The sequence below is a fragment of the Phascolarctos cinereus genome, unplaced genomic scaffold, assembly GCF_003287225.1.
Source record: "Phascolarctos cinereus isolate Bilbo 61053 unplaced genomic scaffold, phaCin_HiC Scaffold_4;HRSCAF=312, whole genome shotgun sequence".
NCBI classification, from domain to species: Eukaryota; Metazoa; Chordata; class Mammalia; order Diprotodontia; family Phascolarctidae; genus Phascolarctos; species Phascolarctos cinereus.
The window spans coordinates 567,075,394-567,099,548 of record NW_027555847.1 but is presented as its reverse complement, the minus strand read 5'-3'; the positions used below and the strand labels follow the sequence as shown (position 1 = coordinate 567,099,548).

General features: G+C 35.9%; 1 protein-coding gene and 1 long non-coding RNA gene across 6 annotated transcripts in view; one reads left to right on the top strand and one right to left on the bottom strand.

The window, feature by feature from the left end:
* LOC144457006 (uncharacterized) overlaps nucleotides 1–16,477 on the top strand; it is a 39,961-nt gene extending 23,484 nt beyond the window's left edge. For both annotated transcript variants that reach the window (XR_013486272.1, XR_013486273.1), the window contains exons 3-4: nucleotides 3,826–4,132; nucleotides 5,949–16,477. This is a non-coding gene — a long non-coding RNA (uncharacterized LOC144457006). The remainder of the gene's footprint in view (nucleotides 1–3,825; nucleotides 4,133–5,948) is intronic.
* The window catches only part of BLOC1S5 (biogenesis of lysosomal organelles complex 1 subunit 5), a 118,524-nt gene that overhangs the window by 45,852 nt on the left and 48,517 nt on the right, over nucleotides 1–24,155 (bottom strand). Inside the window, exon 5 of one of the 4 annotated variants that reach the window (XM_021009869.2) lies at nucleotides 3,950–4,193. The exons of 2 other annotated variants lie outside the window; for them this stretch is intronic. In XM_021009869.2, coding sequence (XP_020865528.1) covers nucleotides 4,059–4,193 — 135 coding nt within the window. In that variant the 3' untranslated portion in view covers nucleotides 3,950–4,058. Of the gene's footprint in view, nucleotides 1–3,949; nucleotides 4,194–17,931; nucleotides 21,444–24,155 lie in introns of those variants that run through there. One more of the 4 variants, XM_021009868.2, reaches the window with a different exon arrangement.

Here is a 24,155-nt window from a genome sequence, read left to right as displayed (position 1 = left end):
TGGCTCTCTCTTGCCTATTGCATGGAATCTAAATTATTCTGCTGGATTTAAATATGTATGTATGTATGTATGTATGTATGTGTGTGTATACATATACACATACACAGAGTTAAATATTTCACAAATACATGTAAACATTTTCTTAAAAATAATTTTTAAGAATTTTGAGCTTCAAATTCTCTCCCTCCTTCTTTCCCCCTGCTTAAGAAAGCAATCAATTTGATATTGATTATACAGGTGAAGTCATGCAAAAGATATTTCACATTAGTCATGTTGCAAAAGAAAGCACAAACAAAATAAAACAATAAAAAAGTAAAAGTATGCTTCAATCTACATTCAGAGTTCATCAATTCTCTCTCTCTGGAGGTGGACAGCATTTTTCATGATGGGTCCTTTGGAATTGTCTTAGATCATTGTCTTGATTAGAGTAGCTAAGTCTTTCATGAATGATCATCCGTACAATATTGCTATTATTGTGTACAATATATTCCTGGTTCTGCTCACTTCACTTTGCATAAGTTCATACAAGTCTTCCTAGGTTTTTCTGAAACCACCCTGCTTGTCATTTCTTATAGCACAATGGTATTCCATCACAATCACATACCACAACTTGTTCAGCCATTCTCCAATTGATGGGCATCCCCTTGATTTCCAATTCTTTGCCAATATAAAAACAGCTTTTGCTGGATTTTAAAGATCCTCCAGAATCTAGCCTCCTCTTAACTACCCAATCTTATTTCCCATAATTCTAACACACAATCTCTATTTTGGGCTTTGATATTTCTATACTATCAGCTACTTTCATATTTCTCCTTACTTTGATAAAGAGATTTACCGTTATTTGTGATGGTCATTTGCATAATTAATATTTGATAGAAAGGATATAAAATGGAGAGCAATTTAACTGTTACCATGCCCATGAGAATGATCAGTGGCTTTAATTCTGAACCCCTTGCATTCCTGGGTTACAGATATTTGATATGTGGTTGTTGGATGTAATCCTAGCTTGAGAGAACACCTCTTTTAAACAGTGGGAACAGCAACCAGCCACAATGATTCTAGATCCCTCTCTGGCCTAGGTGTGTTCCTTTTAGGCACTGAGCTCCTCTTACTGTTCACAATGGTGGAAACTGCAGTCTCCTCTGGAGATTGGGTGGACCAGATCAGATATCTATTTTTGCTACGTGAAAATCTGAGATATAATTATATCACATGGCCCAATCAAATATCCTTTAGAATATTACAACCTAGGATTCTTTTATTAATTATTTTACTTTTAGTTCAGTAAAGACAGGCATCATTTATACAGAATCATATTATAATGATTAAATATTACCTAACAGGAGTGACCTGAAAGTTTCTAAATATATAGCTGTTCGGCATTAAAAAGATCTATCATCTTGATATAGATTTTCCATCAGTATATTGATACACACAACTTGATATATACTCAAATAATTTATTCTGTGGAACAAGTTGACCAAATTCATAACGTTGGTCAAGAGATCAGCCTCTGAAGATTAAAGGCCTGCCTAATATACATACAATGTAACCTAAATTCTAGAGAACTCTGAATAGTGTCTGGTAATGAAGTAGTGTGGTGTAGTGGATAGACTGAATGACCTGGAGTCAGGAAGATCTGGGTTAATATTCCCATCTCAAACAATTACTAGCTATGTGACCATGGGCAAGTCATTTAAACTCTCTGGGACTCAGTTTCTTCATCTGTAAAATGAGATGGAATAGATCACCTCTAAAAGTCCCTTCCTGCTCTAAATCTAAGATCTTTTGAATCAGGAAAACTGGTTTCAAATCCTACTTTAGCAACTTACTATGTGAGATAGTATGGGCAATTCATTGGATATCTTGGAGCATCAGTTTTTTCATCTGTAAAATGGGGATAAAAATATTTGCACTACCTTTTCACAGGGTTGTTAAAGGGGAAGCATTTTGCCAACCTCAAAGTATTATGTAAATATGAGCTATTAATAATAACACTGGCAATGACTGTGGCTGGATTGCCAGATAACAAAGTAGTTGGTTACTGTTAATAGCCATTTGTTCACATGAAGAATAAAGACATGCTATGGATCAAAATGTTTTCTTATCTCTAATTACTGATGGATATGTTTTTGCTCAAACAATCAACAAGCATTAATTAAATGCTTACTATATGCCACGTGCTATGTTGATCACTAGGGATACAAAACTAAGGAGTCCTAACCTAGTGAGGTAGATGAGCCTACAGAGGCCATCTCATGGGACATGCTCAGAGTGGCCACTCCTGGTTCTGGTTGACCATGTGGAAGTTTGGGGAGCTACCTCTAGATGTGTGTGATTCAGAGCTTAACAAGGTGATAGAATCTCTCTATTGGCTGAAAAGTTAGAAGAACCAATGACTTAATGGATGTATAAAAGGGAATGACCACCTTCTCAGCCTTATTTTTCCTTTATAAATTGTGTCAGGATTCTTTTGAGCTAACTCCCAAGAGAGGAGAGGGGGAAATGGGTGATTTGTCCTAACTCCACTGCGGCTTTCAGGCAGACATGAGAACATGACATTTAAAGTACATGCCCTGGCCCAGGAAAGCCTGAGCCTGGATGTAAGCTGCCTATTTTGTGTTTGGTCTTGATGATCTTAGGTAAACAAACACTCATCTTGAAATGGATTTGTCCAGGTATGGAGGTGACCTTGTCAGTCTGAGAAGTCCAAAGGCTCTGGGTCCTACTGTGTTGGAGGCTAGATGGTCCCCTATCAACAAGAGATTGGCCCAAGCCTGACTGTTTTATCAGTAGACATGTACAAAGCTGTCTGGACAGTGAAGAAAGAAATTAAATGTAAAATGCCTAATTATCAGTTTGACAAACTGCTTTATGATCCGATGAGGCCTAAGTTATCAGTCTCCCATAAGATTGCATTAATAGTTACAAGTTACTGAATCCTTTCTTAGGGTGGTTTGTGAATGCTCAATGTGAGTCTTTTACATTTACTGTTTCTTTTGTGTGTAGGAATTATCTATCCCATAATTAATTAATATTGCATCCTGAGTACTAGTTTCCTCCTCCTTTTAGGGGAAATCCTAGACATGAACCATAACCTGAACTATAAGTAAAATCATCCCTGGGGTGCCAGAGTTGGGCTTTAAAAAGCTAGAGCCTGAGAACAGACTGTCTAGTCCCTTCTCATTAGAATCTAGGGTGCCCAGAACTATATCAATCCAAACTGCATGTCTGGGGCCAGAAAGGGCATGAGTATCCCAGTTCCATGTGAGTCCAGCAGTAATTTCTCAAAATTAGATGGTTATATACAAGACACACATAAAGCAGACACAACGTAATGTACCTTCCTAGATTGGAAGGCACTAGTAGCTGGATTACTAGGAAAGGATGACTGTATAAGATGACTCTTGAACTGAGTCTTGAAGGAAACAAGGGGCTCCAAGAAATATAGGTTAAGGAGAAGACACTCTAGGCATGGAGGACATTGTGTGAGGAACAGCAAGTCGCCAATGTGGCTGGATGGTAGAGATGTGAAAGTGTACAAGAAGCCTGGAGATACAGGAAGGAGCCAGGTTGTGAAGAGCTTTAAGGGGCAGAGGAGTTTATATGTGAGTCTAGAGGTGATAGGGACCAATGACGTTTACTGAGTGGGGAAGGGGGTGACATGTTTTGCTGTGATAAATTACTCATTTAAGAAACATTAAAATGTAAATGACTTGCTTCAACATGGCTTGTGCTTAAATAAAAGTCCCATAGTCCTCTTCCGGAAATCTAGATAAGCTTAAGATCAAGAAACAAGTTCATTTCAAGATGTTGCTTTTGCAGGCAGTTCTTGGAAGGGCTCCCTGAAGTGGATAAAGAAAGACGTGAGGCTATCATCGTACAGAGGAGGAAGTAAAGGTAGCACACAGTTCCTGAAATGAAGAAAAACACTTGGCCACAGACAGAACCTTTCTCAATAATGCCAAATGGCTCTGTAATTTATTGCCTCTGGTCATTGGATTCCAGTGAAGGAAACTGAAATGTCATACCTTCATTCACAACACCGTCTCGTGGAATTATTTTTTCCGGATTCTTGGGGAAGTTAAACTATTTGAGAAGAATATCAGGAACTGTTGTTTCAGCCTGTTTTGTGAGTAGATAATTGCCTTCCAACTCCATTCTTTCAGGAAATGGGGTGTGCTGCATTGTTCCTAGATGGGGGCAGCAATGTGCTTTTAGCAAGGTCCATACATGCGTTAGTTAAAAAAACAAAAACATGCAGTCCAAATCACTACTCTGTACCCAGACTTTTTGAATTTGGTCTAGATAAGAAACTGGCCCCAGACAACCTGTCCACATACCAACAGCATTCTTTAGAGGGAACGTAAGCAAAGCTAGTTTTCAGGAATGAAAATTTTAGCACAAAATCCATTATGATGAAAATAGTCCAGCAGATCCGTTGAATAAACAAGACTTTTCTAATTTGTGCTGAATTGTAGACCAACATAGGAACCTGAGGTGGTAATATAATGGAAAAAGTACTAGGCTTGGGAGTCAGTCCACCTGGGTTCTAGTACGAGATCTACCCCTAATCACTTGCATGACTTTGGGGAAATTGCTTAATTTCTCTAGGTCTTGGTTTCTTCATCTGTAAGATGAAAACTTTTTTTTCTAAATGATCTGTAAGGTTCCTTTCCAGATGTGACAGTCTATGAACTAGAAATAAAACATATTTATCCTTAGAAGTACCTTTGACAACATGGAATATGTTAGGCCATTTTCCTGAAATATGACATCATTTGTGGTACCAGCTGTATGGGTGTGTCATGTAAAGATTTACAAAACTTGATTCCATTCTGCCTTAATACAAATTTAAAAGCAATAGAAAATAACATAATCCAGCTAAATGCTGCAAAGTGAATTGGCTGTGCAAAATTTCAGTAGCTCAAACAACTTTGGACCATCTTTTTAGGGAGTCAGAGGATTGTGAAGGTCCAGTTTTGAAGTGTCGAATTAAAAAAGAATCAAATATAGATGTTATATGTATTATGGTACAGTATAAAGTCAGGGAAGCTGAGGGTTCAGGAATTCTACTGAATATGTTATGGAGTGAGGCAGTGAGTGAGGTATAGTGGAAAGAGTACTGTACATAACAGTCAGAAGAAACCTGGATTGGAAACCTGTCTCTGACATTTATTAGTTACGACACTATATATAAGCAAATAATTTCACCTCTTGCAGCCTTGGTTTCCTCATATGTAAAACAAAGATTATAATATCTGCAGTATCTACTTTTACAGTGTTTTCTAAGGATCAGGTGAGATGTTCACCATTGATTTGATCAGAATCAAATAATCATCGAATCTCAGAGTTGGAAGAAAGCTCAGAGGCCAAATAGTCCAAACTGGAGTTTATCAATGATCTTTTCTATAACATACCACACAATGGACCATCTAAATCTTTGCTTATAAACATCCTGCAAAGGAAAAACTGTTATTTTTCCTTGGTAGTCCATTCCACTTTCAGATAGCTCTAATTATTACAGTTTTTCTTTATACCAAATCTAAATTTACCTCTCCCCAACTTCTACAAATTGCTCCCAGTTTTGCTCCTTGGGGCTAAATAGGATAGGTCTAATCCCTCTTCTACACGACAGCCCTTCAGATAACTAATGACTGCTATCATATCTTCTCTAATCTAGGCTAACCAGCCCCAGTTCTCTCAAGTGATCCTCTACTGGCACAATCTCAGGGACTGTTATCATCCTATACCTCTTTGCAATGGCTGTCCCCTATGCCTGTGATGCATGCAATTCTTAACCTCCACCTCTTGGCCTTTCTGGTTTCTTTCAAAACTCAGTTCAAATGCTACACTGCAAAAGAAGCTTTTCATGCTCCTCCTTGTTGCTAGTGCCCTCCCCTACCACAACTATTTTGTATTTACTTTCTTATTATTCATATCACCAGGGTTCCAGAACATCAAAACATAAAAATCAGAAAGATCACTTCACATGGCAAATACTGAAGAGTAGGAACCTATTCAACACCCCGATGACAATACAACAGCAGAACAAACCATTTCAGTTGGTGTAATATGGGATGAAGGTACCAAAGACCTAGGCTCTTTGATGGAAAATTGCCACTAGCCCAATACAAAGATGGAATAAGAGAGCTATCTTTTGTTATAACTGCAGTTTGAACAGATGTAAGAAAGATGTGTGTAATAAAAAGAAAAGAATGTTTTTGGTATGAGGAGTTGAATTTCAACAAGCCACCTTCAGGAAACAAATGAGACTACAGATGGATGAAATATTGCACTTTGAATATCCTGACATCGTCTTCAATTAAGCCATCATCAGCTGAAGCAGGAATCTTATCATCGAGACACTAACAAAAGGAAAGAATGATTGTTTGTCATAACTGTGGATGACCTGGTCCTAAGTACGTCCCTTGCTTACAAAAGAAGAATTGTCACTTGTTACTGAGGAAGCTACTAGACATGGAACCAGCATCAAAAATTACAACTGCATGATTCCAAGTTTGTTTCCAAAGAATGAAACAACACTACAAAGTTTTGGGGGGAATATTTGTTGCTAGTGAAATATTGGATAACCAGGTTGATGTTATTAACTGTGAGATATCAGAATTGAAGAAAAAAATTAAAAAGTTATGTGCCCCATACTTATGTTACCATGAATCCATGTGACATATCAGAAGCTATTACAATGGAACAATAACCAAAGACTAGAAAATCAGTGTTCCATAATCAATAGATTTTTTCAAAAGAAAGCATTGCTGGGAAAAAAACCCAAAAGCTAAAAACTGTTCCTAGAACTAAGGAAGATTCTGGTAATGGTGATGATGATGATTATGATGACTTAATTGCATTTTGGTACCCAGCAGAGGTTAAGGTCATTCCATGATGATGGAAGATTAAACCCCAGACCAACCCTATTTCACCTTGATACATTAGTTGTTAAGAAAGAACAGATTATAACAAAAGAGGACTGTAAGAAGCAACCTAAGTTATTTAGAATTTTCATTATGTGATGTTGATAATAAACAAGTTAAGAATTTAGAAACTAAAGTTAAGAATCTAAAAAACAGCAAGCCAGTTGTTAGACTGACTTATTATGCATAAGCAATTACTGTTTTCTATTTTTATCGTTTATTAGTTTTAAAATATTTTGTTTTAATCAATCAAAACCTACCTTCTCACCCTACTACTCTACCTCCTTTCCACTTGACAACACAAGAAAAACAAATTCAATTTCACTCATAACAAATTTCCATTGTCCAATGTCCAAAAAGCCTATTTGTGTCACTCTTCATTCTGAGTCCTTCACCTCTTTATCATGAAGCAGTTAGCATGTTTCATCAGTAATCTTCTGGAATTGTGATTGGTCATTATGCTAAGAGATCAGCACAATAGTATTCCATCACATTTACCAGCATAACTTGTTCATTCATTCTCTGATTTATGGGTGCCCCCCTCAGATTCCCATTCTTTGGAGCTATAAACATTTTTGTGCATCTTTAGGGTTTCTTTTGCTTAGGACTAATTCCTCCTCCAAACTACTCTCCTCAAGAGTCCCCTCCCCCATCTCTTTTCCCTCCTATTTCCCTGTTGAGTGAAATATATTTCTTTATTCAACTGTCTCTGTGTGTAAATTCTTCCTTCTTTTGATTAGTTCATATGAGAGTGAGGTTTAGCCATCACTGCCATCACCTCTTCCTCCTTGTTTATCTATTTCACACTCTGGTTATGTGAAACAATTTGCTCTAGCCTTCCCTTCTTTTCCCCTCCATCGTATTTCCATTGTATTTCTCTTCCCCCTTCTATTCTTTTCTTAAGATTATCAAAATATAACAGAATCATTCTCAGACCTTCTCTAAATGGACTCCCTCTATGAGCCCTGATGATGATAGGATTCTGAGGGGATACATGTATCATTTCCCCACATTTGAATGGAAGCAGTTTATGCCTGCTTAATCCTTTATCATTGTTCATTCATATTTACCTCTTTATGTTTCTCTTAGCCCCTATGTTTGAACTTCAAACTTTCTACACAGTTCTCTGGTTTTTTCATTAGGAATGCTTGGGAACTCTATTTCATGAAAGGTCCATTCACCACAACCCCTCCCCCAGCTATAGGTTTGCCTTCTAGAATATTGTGTTCCAAGTTCTCTGCTCCTTTATTGTGGTGGCTGCTAAATCATACGTGATCCTAACTGTAGTTCCTCAGTACTTGAACTCTTCTTTCTGGCTTGTTTGCAGTACTTTTTCTTTGCCTGGAAACTCTGCATTTTGATTATGATGTTCCTGGGAATTTTCACTTAAGGACTTCTTTCAGGAAATTACCAGTAGAGTCTATTTCTACTTTCACCTCTGGATCTAAGAGATCTGGGCAATTTTCTTTTAAGATTTCTCCAAATAGAATGTCTAGGCTCTTGGTCACTGAAGTTCAGATAATCCAATGATTCTTAATTTTTTTCTCCTCAATCTGTTGTCCAGGTCAGTTGTTTTTACTGATAAATACCTTACATTTTCTTCTATTTTTTCTTTTTTTATTTTTAGGCAATTGGGGTTAAATGACTTGCCCAGGGCCACACAGCTAGTAAGTGTCAAGTGTTTGGTCTGAGGCCGAATTTGAACTCAGGTACTCCTGACTTCAGGGCTGGTGCTCTAGCCACTGTGCCACCTAGCAGCCCCTCTATTTTTTTCTTTTGACTTTGTTTTAATATTTCTTATTGCTTAATGGACACATCGTCTTCTATTTGGTCCATTCCAATTTTCAGGGAGTTTGTTGCTTGAACAAGGTTTTATACCTTTCATGATATGCTGTTAATTCCCTTTACAACTCTTTTTCCTACAGATTTCATTTCTTTTCTGTTGTTTTCCCTCAAAGGATCTAATTTTATTTATAAAACATTTTTAAGTTTTGTTTTTTTCTTTTTAAATTGTTGCTTTTTCTCTCCTAAGAATTCTAGCTGAATTTTTGCCCAAGTAATGTTTTTCTCTAAGGCTTTGCTTGTAGATGTTTTGGAGTCATAATCTTCTTCTAAATTTGTGTGTTGAGTTTCCTTGCCACCATAATTAGCTCTTCTGTGGTGGGCTTGTTTTGCTTGCTTGTTTGCTCATTCTTCCAGCCTCCTTCTTGACTGCAGACTCAACTTTAGGGCTGGGCTCTGCAGCACTTCTGCAGCAAAGGTCTGGCTTGGTCTTGTTGCTTTCTTGGTGTACTGAGCGCTGTGTTATTCTACGATCTCAGGGACAGGCTGGGGACCTATAAGCCTTCAGTGCTCCCCAAGTGTTCTGATTGAGGGCAAAGTCCAGTTGTTTCCTCCCCTGGTTTGAGCTCTGCAAATCCCTTACCTGCGTTTGGGTCTGACTAAAAGTAAGCTGTTGCTAGATTCAGCCCCTGTCAGCAAGCTAGAAAGCTACATTAATTCAAAGAGGCAAATTTAGGCTCTGTTTTGTCTGGGATTACTGCCTGATTATTTCTCTGCAGATTAGGTTAGATCCTAGAAATAAACCCTGTTCTGCACCTGGGGATTGAACCATACCAATGATGCTGTTGCTGACATTTGAACTTCCTTACCCTGAAATGTCCAGCCCCATGTACAGGTAGTCAAGCCTGGTTTGCACACCCGTCCCATAGCAGTGCCCCATATGGGTCTAGTGGAGCCTGGGTATGGATGTGGGACCGCTTCTTGCCCAGGTATACAACCTCTCCTTGGGGGATGGAATGCTCCCAGAATGCTTCTGGCCTGACCACAGTCCCCAGTGTCTGGAAAACCTCCCTTTCTCCTTATGCTGACTTGGGCTGGACAAATGACTTAACAATAACTTTTTATAGGTTTCCCCATCAGGATTTAGTTTGATGAATTTTCTAGATCTGTTTAGAAAGGTTTAGTAGACAGGAACACTGCCATACTGGTTGCTACTGATCTTCTATCTTGACTTTGCCTCTCTATAACATTTATTGCAGAGATGTTTTCTCTAACTTGTTATACAATATTGATATATGTGTGTTATTGCATATTTTCATATATAGAATTTTAGATTATAAATTTGATTATTTGTTCGTATAATCATATATATGAGTCATGAATAAGAATGCTGACATCTACATAGGTACATATTATTTTTAATGAGAAAAACGCATTTTTATCAAATACAAAACATGTTAATTATGTAAAATATTTGAAATTTGTTAGTTCTATGATATTTGCAATCCATTACTTAACAGGCAATAAACCTATTAGTGCCAGGCACTAGGCTATGTGCTAGGGCTACAAAGAAAAGCAATAGTACCCGTTTTCAATGGGCTCAGTTTGTCTACTGGGGGAGATAACATACAAACAACTATAAACAAAAAAGATACCTGCAGGATAAACTGAACATAATCTCAGAGAGATGGCACTGAGAGTAAGGAAAATTGGGAAAAGTTTCTTTTGGAATGTGGGACTTTTTATTATTATTTGTCCTTCATTCTCAAAGAGGACCATGACATCAAGGAGGTGATGCCATGATATGCAAGTGAATTGGATTTAAGTGAAGGAGGGCTGTGCAAAGTCACAAAGTCACCAGCCTCACTTTCTCCTCTGGAGCCTTCTGGGTCCAGTGGCGAGATATAGATCAGGACCCCTGGAGATAGTCCTGGATGCAGTGGGAATAGGATTTTAGGTGAAACTTGATGGAAGGCAGGGAAGCCAGGAAGCTGAGATGAGGAGGGAGTTGTAGCCATGGAGAACAATCAGTGAACATTCCCAGAGTCAGGAGATGGACTGTCTTGAGTGAGGAACAGCACAAAAGCCAGTGTCACTGGATTTTAGGGTATACAGAGGGGAGTAAGGTGTAAAAAAATTGAGAATGTAGGAGACTAGGTTATGAAGGGCTTTAAATGCCAAACAGGGCATTTTTTATTCCATCCTGGAGGTAATAGATGGCCATTGGAGTTTATTGAATGGGGGTAGGGGTAATATAATCAGATTTACAATTTAGGATCTATCTTATCTTGAAATTTTAATTTGAAAAAGACTGAAAATTTGGGAGGAGGTGGAAGAGGGGGCATACATATACTGCCCTTTAAAAGATCTGTTGCTAAGTTCTGCTTTGAATTCTAGGAGTTACTGTTACTCTGAGAGCTGCTATTTGTCATATTTAAAATTCAGCAGGTTTAATTATGGATTCTGATATATTTATTATTTATTCTTTGTTTTAATTTATGAATATCTGATATTTCTTTTGTCTTATTAAGAAGTAAATGTTTAAGATCTAAAAGTGTCATTATTGTGAGTGGCTGGTTGTGTAACTAGAAATGTATGCATGGGTTCAAGAGCTAGAGTGGTCGGTAGAGGGAGTGTATTTCCTCTTAACAGGTTACCCCTAGGACTCTGAGAAAATTTGAGTGTAATGGCAATGATGATTCTCTCTGGGAAACCAGACCTGCCATTCTGAGAACAGAATAGAGATAGTGAGCCAACCCAGAAAATAAGTAGTTGTTTATACACTTACGGAGAAAAATGGGAGGCCCTACATATGGCAGTGGCCAACTCATGCACCAGTTAAACTATAGTCTATGTATACTTACACACATATATGTTATCTTCCCTGACAAAAGATGAGTTCCTTGAGGACATAAACTGTTTCTCTTTGATCTTTGTATCTCTAGTGCTTGGCATAGTGTCTGACACAGGCTTGTTGATTATCGATATCCTTCCTAAAACATGATGCTCAGAACTGAATACAATAATCTGGATACAGTAGGTCTGGTATGACAGGATTATCACCTTCCTAGTCCTGGACTAATGCAAACTAAGGTCACATGATTGTGGGGGCTGCCATAGCTCACTATTAACTCATATTCATCTTCTAGTCCATTAGAATACTTAGATCTTTTTTTCAGATGAGCTGCTGTCTAGTTGTATCTGCCAAGTCCATACAACATTTTGCAAATTCAAAGTGATACATACACACACACACACTAACATATAACACATATATGGTGGGTATACATACATTTGTATGCCCATTATTATTGTCATCCTTATTATTAACAATAAATTATTGGGTATAGTGTTGGGTCTAGTGAGCATATTTAAACATATTTTTCAAATTATACAAATAAAGATCCTGTAGTTAAGGATCTGAAAACTGATCACAGGGAATACCAATAGAGGTAATACCTGTTTCTACCACAATTCAACTAGCATTTTTTAAAAAATAACTAACTTCATATAACAAAAAGATAATGATTCCAGAAGTATCTTTTATGAACATGACTTGGGCAACCACAAAACAGTTCAAGAGTATAATATTTTGAAATTTATTAATGAGTGTACTTAGGCTATGAGGATATAGACAATTGCTTTGGCATAACAATTCCTTGCTAATTGTTCCTGAAGAAAGCCAGAGATAGACTGAGTACACAACATTTAGATAATGTTAATCATGTTGACTGTTAATACAACACTGGTGATTTACACAGCACTGCTCATTTTTCACTTTCCACGCTGAGGAACATAGAAATAGTAAATGAAAGTTGCAAGTTTCAAACAGAATCATGGAATCTTAAAAAGGGACCTTCAAATAGTCCAACCTCCAATAGCAATTAATCAGTAAATCAAAAATTTATGTTCCAAGAACTATGCTAAGATCTGGGAATACAAAGACAAAAAATCCTGGATCTCAGAAGTCTATATTTTGTTGGGGAAGATGTGTATGTATATAATTGTGTATACATTAATTTTTAAAATAGATGCAGTTAAATAAAAGGCAATTTATGGTTTATTAAGTGCATTCTCCACAAGAACTGTCAGTAAACAGTCTAAATATTATCTCCATTCTACAAATTGGGCACTGAAGATCAGATAGGTTTTGGTCATAAAACTTGTAAGTGCCAGAGCCTGGAATCAATCCAAATCTTGCAACTGCAAGTCCAGAGCACTTTCTATTACATGTGATGCCTTCTAAATTTTCCCAAGAGATATTTATCCTCACTGGTTAAATCAGTTCAGCGCCTAAAATGTTTTTGGGGGACAAATTTTTTTTCTTTTCCTAACTATAAGAGTGCATTTAAAAAATAATAGCTCTAATAATAACTTAAAATGTTTTTATTATTTTTATTCTGATCTTAAAAACAAAAATAAGCATTCCCTATACAAAACAGAAAACAAAAAGAAGGACTATACATCAAACAATGGGATTATATTTCATGTTGCTGGGGTTTTAAAAATACATGTATAATAAATTCTACACAGTACTTTTAAGATTGTCCTGCACCTCTGTGATTTTGAACTTCCTTTTGTTCTCGTCCACACATTTTAATGTTTCAATGACTCTCTCTCTCTCTCATTAATGCTAACTAACCCTTTAACACTTCCCCTCACCTTCCAATTAAAAACCAAGAGTGAAAATTTTTTTTCAGCAAATAAGCATAGTAAGGAAAATGAATTCACATAGTTGCCATGACCAAAAAATGCGTATCTGTTTCTGTACCTTAATGCCATCACCTTTCTGTCAGGAGGTATAGCATGCTTCATCATAGGTCTTCAGGAGGTATAAGTTGGTCATTGCTTTGATCAGACTTAAGTCTTCAAAGCTGTTTTTCTTTACAGTATTATTGCGCTCATATAAATTGTTCTGCTCACTTTACTCTGCATCCGTTTATACTACTGAGGATTCTCTGAAATGGTCTCTTTTATCATTTCTTATGGCACAATAACATTGTATTATTCATATGCCAACAGTCATTCTCCAAATGATGACCATTCCCCTTGGATTCCAGTTCCATTCTTTTTTTTCCCCTTTTTAACGCCCCCACCCACCCACTTCAAAATCAGGAAGTCTGTTTAGCTTGCAACTTTTATGTACAGTATTAACCTCCATCTTCACCCCCCACTCCCTAGCCCCACTCATTTCAATCTTGAATTTCATGTATTTCTACACCACACTCTATGTGTGTATGTGTACATGCCTGTGTTCAACCCTCTATTGGCCCTCTCAGATAACAATGAGGTTTATCTGGTGTCCACTGTCTCCACTTCCTTCTATGTTTGTATACACATCTCATGAATCACAATTATGACATGTTTCATTTCCTTCTTCTTTTCTACACCAGTATATTCTCTTTATCCTTAATTCTCTTTCTCCTCCAAAACAGAATCAGTGTACTCAGGGCCTCTATTTTTCTTTTAACTCTCCCAATAATCTGTGAAGATATTAAATTATGAAGGGACACTTGTTTCTTCTCCCTATTAGAATGTTACCACTGCATCATCAGTCATTGCCTTCAAATTGCTCAAATAAATTTACCTTTCTAGGTTTCTCTTGATTCTTGTATTTGATTTCAAAGTTCTTATTTGGCTTTGATCTTTTCATCAGAAATACTTAAAATTTTCTATTCCATTAAAGATACATTTCTCCTCCTTGTTAGATTATAGTCATTTTTCACAGTAAATTATTCTTGGCTATAAGCCTGTCTTCTGGAATATTATGTTCTAAGATCTCTTATTTGTAGTAGAAGCTATCAGGTATTATGTGATCCTCTTGTGCATTCATAATTCTTTTCTGCATGTTTGCATAATTATTATTATTTTTTTTTTTACAGGCAGCTGTGAGGCACAATGGATAGAGCACTAGGCTTGGAGTCAGGAAGACCTGAATTCAAATCCAACCTCAGACAGTTACTAGCTGTAAGTCACTTACCCTCTGAATACCTCAGTTTCTTCAACTGTAAAATGAGATCACAATAACACCTACCTCAGAGGGTTCTTGTGAAGATCAAATGAGATATTCGTAAACTCAGCACAGTGCCAAATTAGGCACTTAGTAAATGCTTATTCCCTTCCCTTGCCCCCTTTCTTTTAAATGGATGTTCTGGATTTTGACTATGTTGTTCCTGAGATTTCCTTCTGGAGTTTCAGGAGATGACTGGTGGATTCTATCTTTACTGTACCCTTTCATTCTAACAGATTTGGGTAGTTTCCTTTTGATTTCTTCAAATATAGTGGCCAGGTTTTTTTTAAAGTTAGTTTTCAAGCAATCTAATGACTTTTAAAATCATCTGTTCTTTACTTGTTTTCGTTCATTGACATCAGATATCTTACATTTTCTTATATTCTTCTGATTTTGTTATAATATTTTTTTCTTTCTCTTGGAATCCTGGATTTGTTTGATCCATTCTAATTTTTAAGGAGTATGCTAAGTAAGGATTACCAGCTTCTCTTCCATTTCAGTCTCTTTCCAATTCTTTCCTTAAGAGCTTTTAGTTCATTATTACTATCTGCTGCTTTACTTTTTTCTAGGTATTCATGTAGTCCTCATAGGCAAATCCATTTTTTTTGTTTGAGTCTCTTTTTCGTTAACATTATCGCCCACATACAGAATACTCCTTCCCTTCTTTCTACCAATCTGAGTTCTACTGATATTTTAAGGCCCAGTTTAAGTTCATGGAGTCCTCTTTGGCTAAAACTCATTCTCAGCAGCATCTATCACTTAATCACATACTGCCTTGTGCCAGATACTAAACTAGAAGTTCTTTGAGGATCATTTTTATCTAATCTTTGCATCTCTTGACACACTGGGATAGTGTTCTGCATAAAGTAGGTAGTTAATAAATGTTGATTTTTCCTAGTTAGATTGTAGACTTCTTGAAGTCAAGGACTATGTCAAGATACAATAAACAACACAGTTTCTGAATACAGTAAAATTCTATAATCATCTAATGAGTTTGTTTTTCTTCTTGTCTGTGACTAAGAAGCTAAGTCTTAGGAAAATGCTTGAGGCATACAGAGGTTAAATGATTTGTTTAGGGTCATTTACCTGAGGAGGCAGCTCATTTATCTGGAAGCAGCTAAGGGCACAGTGGATAGAGTACTGGGCCTGGAATCAGTAAGACCTGACTTCAAATCCAGCCTCTGACACTTCCAAGCTGTATGACCTTGGGCAAGTCACTTAATATCTGATTGCTTGATCTAATGGATTTATTGGAGAAAGAAATGGCAAACCACTCCAACATTTTTCCCAAGAAAACTTCAAATGGGGTCATAAAGGGTTGGTCATGACTGAAATGACTGAACAAGAAAAATTTACCTGAGGCTTGATTTGATTCAGGTCTTCCTGATTCAAACCCAATATATTGGCCACTATGCTCTGCTGCCAGTATCTTTATTAATGTAAGTGGATTTAATATGAAATTAATGGAGTTTAACACGGTTATATATGGACACAAGATTTTAAATATATTATAAAATATATCTAGTACCAGTACAAAAAGTATGATAACAAAAGTTTATAAACCCTTCCATGCTATGTATCTTGCTAGAAAATATTTGGACATATTTAACTTCCTAGGAAACAAGGACAACTTTAAACAAAATTACTAAATAATTTCTAAAATATAGTGTATTACTAGATGTTTGTCTTTTTATTGCCCAAAAGCTGGTATGTTAACTTATTTTTAAGTCTAGTAAAATCATATATTTCCTAACATTTTCATTGTGTGGTCATAGATATACTTGGAGAGATGGGGGAAAAATTTGTTAATACAGTGACACCTGCTGGTTTTTAGCTGCAAATTTCAAATTCTAAGCTAAAAGCAAACTTTTAAACTTTCAAAATTTACTTACTGAAGATTAAATGACATTAATTTATTTGTAAATCATTTGATTAAACATATGGTGGACAACAGAGGAAACTTTTTTTCTCTTTTGTAATAATGATCTTTTGGCAGAATTTTTACAGGGGTTAAAAAGTATTTTTCTAATATGTCCCTGACAAATAGTTAAATTTGCATTTAATATTAGATACTTAATTGCCTGCTTTGTTTTTATTTTTGTTTAAAGGAAAATAACTACACTGAATCCAAGAAAAAAGACAGGACTTACGTCATTCTTTGCACTACTCTAACAAGTATAGCTAATGCCATAAAAACAAACAAGAACTATCATAATTGAAAAATTTGTAATCCTACATTTTTCAACATAGTATCCCATCTACCTAGTAGCATATATGAAACTCTCTCAGAGCCACACCTATCACTTAGAACCACTGGAAACATCTGCCTTGGGGGCTGAAATTTTCCAAGTTTGGTCTCAATTTAAGGTGAAATTTTCCTGGAAAACTTAAGAGCAAATATGCTCACTTATTTTGAAGAGAGATGGTGGAAAACATGTACCCCACACTATTTTCCACTTTAAAAAATGCATTAAATTATTTTTAAAGCCCAGATTACTCCATAATAGCTGAATTTCAGACACCACCTTTCTCTGTGTGTATAGTCTGAGAAAGCTTCTGTAAATGAAAAAATTATGTAACTGGAAAAAGAACACTCTGCTTTGATAAATTTTCACTATGCAGTTTCAATAATATTCACTCATAAAATCTGAAGCATTATTTGAAAGCTACACAATACTGGTAGTTTCTTAATGATTTAGTAAATTAGTGGACAGCAATGCCTCCCTCTTTCCTACCCATTTTACACTTTCTGAAAAAGAACCAAATAGGAAGGACTTTTTTATATTTATTCACCTTGACATACCAAAGTTTATGACTTAGACCACTGTGCTTTTACCCTATCTTTAAAGATAAACTAACTTGGAATTAATTTGCTTTTATCAATAGGTCTATGCCTCACTAATGATTACTTTTCTTTCATCATCACCCAAAACATTTACTGAATACTCACTGCATGCATAGCTCTTTTGTAAAGCTGAATGGAAAATGCCAAGTTTAAAATCAAGATAAATGCACATTAGCTAAATGTGTTTTCAAGATGAACTGCAAAGTCTTTTTCTATGGTCGGGCTTATTTTTTCTGAACCATTTTTTTGGACAGCAGAACATGAATAGCACAGAAAGGAAGAGGCCTTTCCTACGCCTTCAAAACCTAAAATCCATTTTTGGCGGAGGTGGGGTGAGATGAGAAAAGAGCTTTACAGATCAATTTAAAAGAACATAACAATTTTATTTTTGATAGAAATGCATCACCTTATAAAATATATATGTATATATTATCATTACTTATGGAGCACACTTAATACTTTTTGTCTTTGGAATAGTTTTAAATCATCCCTTATGAAGTGAACATTTTAGTCTATGCAAAGATTTATATACAGTTTTGCTGATGATGCTAGTTGTGTCACTAAAAATAGCATGGTATTTAGTAGTTGTGGAAGAAAAGGAGTATATATAGTGGAAGTATATTAATGAATCCAGCTTCTATTTCCCAATTCAGCAATGACACATTTATAGCCCTGGGTTACAACTATTCAACAGTTCAATGATTACACTTTTACAATGGGAACAATACTTGCTACATGCTTCAATTCATAATAATGCTGTTGAAAAATAACATGTTTGTAAAGTTCTTCTTAAGAACTCGGCAAAGCATTAGATAAATATCCATGGCAGTGGTCCCCAAATGTTTTGACTGAAGACAACTTAAATTCATTTTTAAGTTGCACCTTTCCTCTTGAGACAAAAATAAACAGCCCTGGCCCTAAGTGTCTAGGGCAATATAACTGGCACAAGCTCACTCTTAAAATGCTTCAGCGGGTAGATGGAGATTTTCATGCATGTACAATTAGTGTCCTTCTGGAAGCAAAGGGGAGAATTCCCTTTGGTACTTGTGATACCCAAGTGTTTCATAGCACAGTTCATAACTACTGATACAGAAAACATATATTTATATTAAATCCTGCCTCTGTCACTTATTAGTTGTATATAAATCACTCAGTCTTTCTGGCCTCGGTTTCTTCATCTGCAAATGATGTAGTTGCACTAGATAGTCTCCAAGGTCCCTTCTAGTTCTAAATCTATGATCTTTCATCCATATTATTTGGGGTGACATTTCTACAAACCACAATAATAACCCAAACACCCTGGAAAGAGTCCAAAATTATAAAGCATATGGGGTGGGAGAGTATAATGCTGCCCTGTTCTGCTTCCCCTTCACCTGCTTATAAATGGCAATACAACTAGAAGCAGCCTGTTACAATGCATAAGGCATTATCAATGACAAGAATAAGCATTTAGTGAAGCCTCTGAGATATATATATATATATATATGTATATGGTTAGCAGTACAGCACAGTTATGTTTTAAGACTGAAAAGATAATTCTTCAGTTGATTTTACTAAATCTTCATTTTGTTTACAACAAAAATACATCAAAAGTTATGTTTCTATATAGTAACTCGTATCTTTTTTTTTTTTTTAACAAATCTGAAGCAAATTACTGAAACTTTTTTATTGTTGTCCCCCTAACACTTGTCTATAGTACAGACCAAAAGTGATTTGGTCATTCTGGGCAACAGAAGGGATAGCATCCACTACTAGGAAATCATTATCCAGAAATGAACTCTATTGAAAGAGATACGATTAAGAGTTGTTACAGAGAATACATTTTCCATTTTCAATCCTCAATGTTAATAATTCTTGAGAAATGATTTTAGATTAGAAGTTCTTTACCTTGTATAAGGTAAAGTAAGCTCATTTTAACTGAGCTTGAACACAAGCAAACAGAAAAATTAGACCCCAGTCAGGCAATCATCTTTTTGAACATATTCTTGATGAAGCACATAGACCTAATTTTTTAGTTATAGCACCCATTCGTCGTTGGATGTACTTACATGTAAAGATATTCCAGAAACCACCTTCCATTCAAAAAGGGATTTTTATTTAAGGCTTTCCTTACTTTTCACGTATGGGATATTTTAGAGCTACGTTTTTTTTTCCCATCCACTAAAGAGAATTAACAAAATTCCAACATGCCTTACTGTCGGCAAGGACTCTTTTTACTCCATGTACCACAGGATGATTGATGAACCTGTCAGGCTTACGGTAGCAGACAGAGAAAGTTGGCTGAAGTTCAGTGTTATTGAAAGAAATCTCAAATACTTATTCTGTCTCCTCTACTAACTTTAATCACATTTTCAACATGCTGCCAAGAATGGAGCTTTGACACTAAGCCATAAATTTACACAGGCAACCATTGTCAACTTTATGTAGTCACAACGCTGAGATAACAAGAGCTGGATTTTTTTTTCTTGTTCCCTTCTTCACTGCACAGCAGTTATAATATAATTTGAAATATTTATCCATGCTTTAGGATTCATTTGCAACACATATCCTCCCGTTATTATTGCATTTGATTTCTTCTTGATTTACAAAGACTAAAGAAATACAACTTACATTCTCCAGGTAAGATTGTTAAATGCATATTTTAAAGGTCACAGTGATGACAGCATTGTTACATTTTATACCATAATACATTTGCTTATGAGAACACACATTATCACTAAAAATATCTTGATATCTAACATGGCCTTTCTGCCATAGGAGCCAACATTTTTGGTTCTCCCAGAGCCAGAATACATATACAGTCCCAGAGGGAACGATTACTCCAATAGCTGTAAAATGTGTGCATACTATTTAACCTAAAAAGCTTAATCCCCTGCAAAACAGACATATAATGAGGTAAATACTATGGGTAAGATCATGATTCTTGAAAAGGGTAAAAAGCATAACCCAGATTTTTGGTAAGCTCTTCCCTAAACAAATTTTGAAAGTTCAAAATCTTACATGGTTAAAAGGCCACTAGTCTTTGTAAGAGAAAATCTTGCTGTCTCAGTCCACTGGAATATGTAGTCATGATATGACTACACAGTTCATATCAATATCCTAAAGTAAGCAGTTTATTGTTCAACAAAGACACTGCTGTTGCTGAAACCATTTTGATTTTCAGCTCTTTACTCCAAGCTGTTTCAAGGCTAGTAGTTTGTGAATATCACTCACATAAGAACAATATGCATTCCCCTCCTATGGTCTGGGGATGACTGGTAATTAATTGTATACATTGTCTAAACAAGCATAATAATCCAACATGAACTCTCATGTATGAGAATGGATTAGATTATCTTTCATAGCCTGAGAATTCTGCTACATTTGCCATTTTCTTATCTATTCAGTGGGCATGGACAGACTAAAAATTCTGATGGTCTAAGAATTAATTCATTCCATTCTTCCTCCTACTTCCCCCACCTAAATAATTATACAGAGGCACTTAAAGTTGGAGGCATATAGGACTCTTTTCTTTTTATAATGAACATTAAATCTGAACTCTACCAAAAGTTTTCATCTTTATTATCAACTCTTTTGATATAGCATTACCACCAAAACATATTGCTAAGTTTGTAACAGAGGACAAGTCTGGTGATTTTTTTTTTGGCACAGTGGAGAGAAAAGTTTTTGTATTGTATTGTTGTTATTCAAGTTCTTAAAAAGATGAAAATTTAGCTAGATCTTTCTCCATCTCCACATATTGTTCTTTAAGACGTTCCGTGGCTTTTTTGTGCTCTTCATCCACTGCAGCCTGCTTGTTGTGTTGTTCTTTCATGAAATCTTCCCATTGGGTTATGCGCTGTTTTTCACTAATCAATAAGTATTCATTATTAAGCTGAGGAAAGAAAACATGGAAGTCATGCAACATTTTATAGACATGGATGTTTTTATGTTCAGAAAAGACATACACATTTCTGTCTTAAACCAAATTACAAAAAGCAATTCTAACAGTTAACTACCATAATAACAAAGCATGGTTTCATTCTGATTAGAAAAGCAAATGGGGGGAAATGCAGCATATTAGGAATAGTAGATCCAATATTCTTACTATGAATAAACATGAATGTTCACATTTCTTAACTTTTTAAAGTTTATCTTTAGAAAAACATAAAGACAAATGTAAAAACATAGAAACATCATAAAAATTTTTTTTTCAATATGTCTACCTCTTCCTTCCTGTATACCCTGCTGTAACATACATTTTTGTTAATGTATCAAGCATTAAAAAAACCAAACAAACACGTTGAAAGGATCTGGCCAATAACAAGTCACATCTATGTAGCACTTGAAGGGCTATGAAACATATTGCCCTACAACCACTTAGGGAGCTGGTAACAAATAATTATTGCCATTCTACAGCTGAGAAAATTGAGGATCACAACTTTAAATGGTTTCATTCTTCAAAAACCAGAGGAAACAAACCAAAAAAAAGAAATGCTATTTTGACTTAAATCAAAAAAGAACCAGTTGCTGAAGCAGAAGTGATGAGAACCTCAGGAGGTACTGTCCATTCTATCTTAGGATCCACAAAAGATGAGGAAAGATAAATATAGTCTGAAATACAGCCTAGGTTTTAGGAGAAGAGATTTCAAAAGTTCAGAGAAAGGATAAGTGGCAACTTATGGTCTACAATTTCACATGGAAATTGACCCAGGGAGGGTGAGACTCTCTCAGGAATGAAATTCTGATAAGACAAACACAGTTAATTCTAATAAGAAGGAAAAGGAGGGGTGTACAGTCTGAAGAGACTACTGTATATATACAGGGAACTCACTGATCAAATTAGGGTATATAATTGAAGAAGATATAAGAATGGCCTGGTCTTGTAAGTTTAATGTCAGGAACAGAACTAAAACAGAACAAACTGAGGCTGATAATGAATGCAAAGAACAAAATGGGATTTTTTTACCCCCTGGAAAGGACAATGACAAAGAAAAGGTAGAACTAGTTCATTCTAAATTTGTTTCGGTTTTCACCAAGTTTCTAGCTATAACAATTTCTGAATATCACGTAGGGGCTGGTAGGAGCAATGTCACTAATTCCAGCACACTAAGAGTTAATCATATTGCTAACAAAGGTGTCTTTACCAGAGTTTTATTTAAAAGCTAAAGGTTAAAACTATTAAGAAAAATTAGAACAGAGAAGGAAATGTTACCCCAATTAATACAAGACTTCAAAATGAATAAGTCAGTAGAGAGAAGTTAATGTATAATACACAGTAATTACCAAATCAGTCGGTCAACAAACATTTATTAAGTGCTTACTACATGCCAATTATTGTGCTAAGCACTGAGGATACAAAATAAGGCCAAAACAATCCCCGCCCTCAAAGAGCTGACATTCTAACGGGGGAAACAACAGGCAAACTACTACATACAGACAAAATATATTATTCTGGGCCCAAGTCTTTTGTGGACTTGGTTCTCTGTTACATCCTTCCTCAAAACCTAAATGGTTTATAATATACAACTATCAGTGATGAAAAACAAACAAACAAACCAAAAAAAAAACTTACCCAAAAAATGAGACAATTCTTATTCAACAAGAATTCTACATACCAGCAGCTGAGTCCAATCTGAGAAGATGGCTCACTTCAAACAAATGGATCATGGTAAACTAAGACATGCTGTGAAACCAGAGCAGACTTACTGGACCTGGTCTCTTAAGATCCAAATGTCCTACTTAGAGACAAAAAGTTGCTGAAGCTGGAGATAGTTCACATAATGATCATCTATACAGAAGGAACAAATGTCTTGGCAAATCCTCTCCTTGATTCTGTTGTAGTGCATCAGATTCCTTTACTTTCAGTTTGCACTTATGCTGTATTTTACAGCATATAAACAGTGTGTACTGTGTACACGTTGCTATGTGCCAGTGGAAATAAGCTCTTTGAGGGCCCGAACTGTATTTCGGTCTTGTATCTCCACAATCTAGCACAGTGTGTAGTACATTGTAGGTACTTAATAAAGGTTTGGTGAAATGAAATGAATTCTCTATCAAGGAGAAGGATATTGAAGGATTTTGGCCTGGAAAAGAATAAACAAAAACAATCAACTGAGCTGAACTCAAGATAAGTGAAGAGATGGTAAGATAGGCAATGAGATATCCTCAAGAATTTAGGTCAGAAGAACTGAGCCTGATTCTCAAAAAAGGGAATTTACTTTGATTCCCAGCAAGATGATTAAACGTATTAGGAAATGATAGTCTGAGATTATTTTCAAAGGGAAGTGACAATATACCTGGATTTTAATATAGCATTTGAAAAAGTATCTCATTGTATTTTTGTGAACAAGGTAGACAGACACGGGTTAGATGAAAGTACAATTATAACTGCACCCAAAGAGTATAGTACAGTGGATATAGAACTAAATACAGAGTCAGAGATCCCACTTGTTATCTACTCCCTGCCTGATCATGGACAAGTTACTTACCTTCTTGAGCCTCAATCTCTTCACTTGAAAAATTAGGGAGTTAGACTAAGATATCTCTTACGTTCCGTTCAGCTCTAAATTTATGGTCCCTATGATCCTAAGTTCTCTAGTGAAGG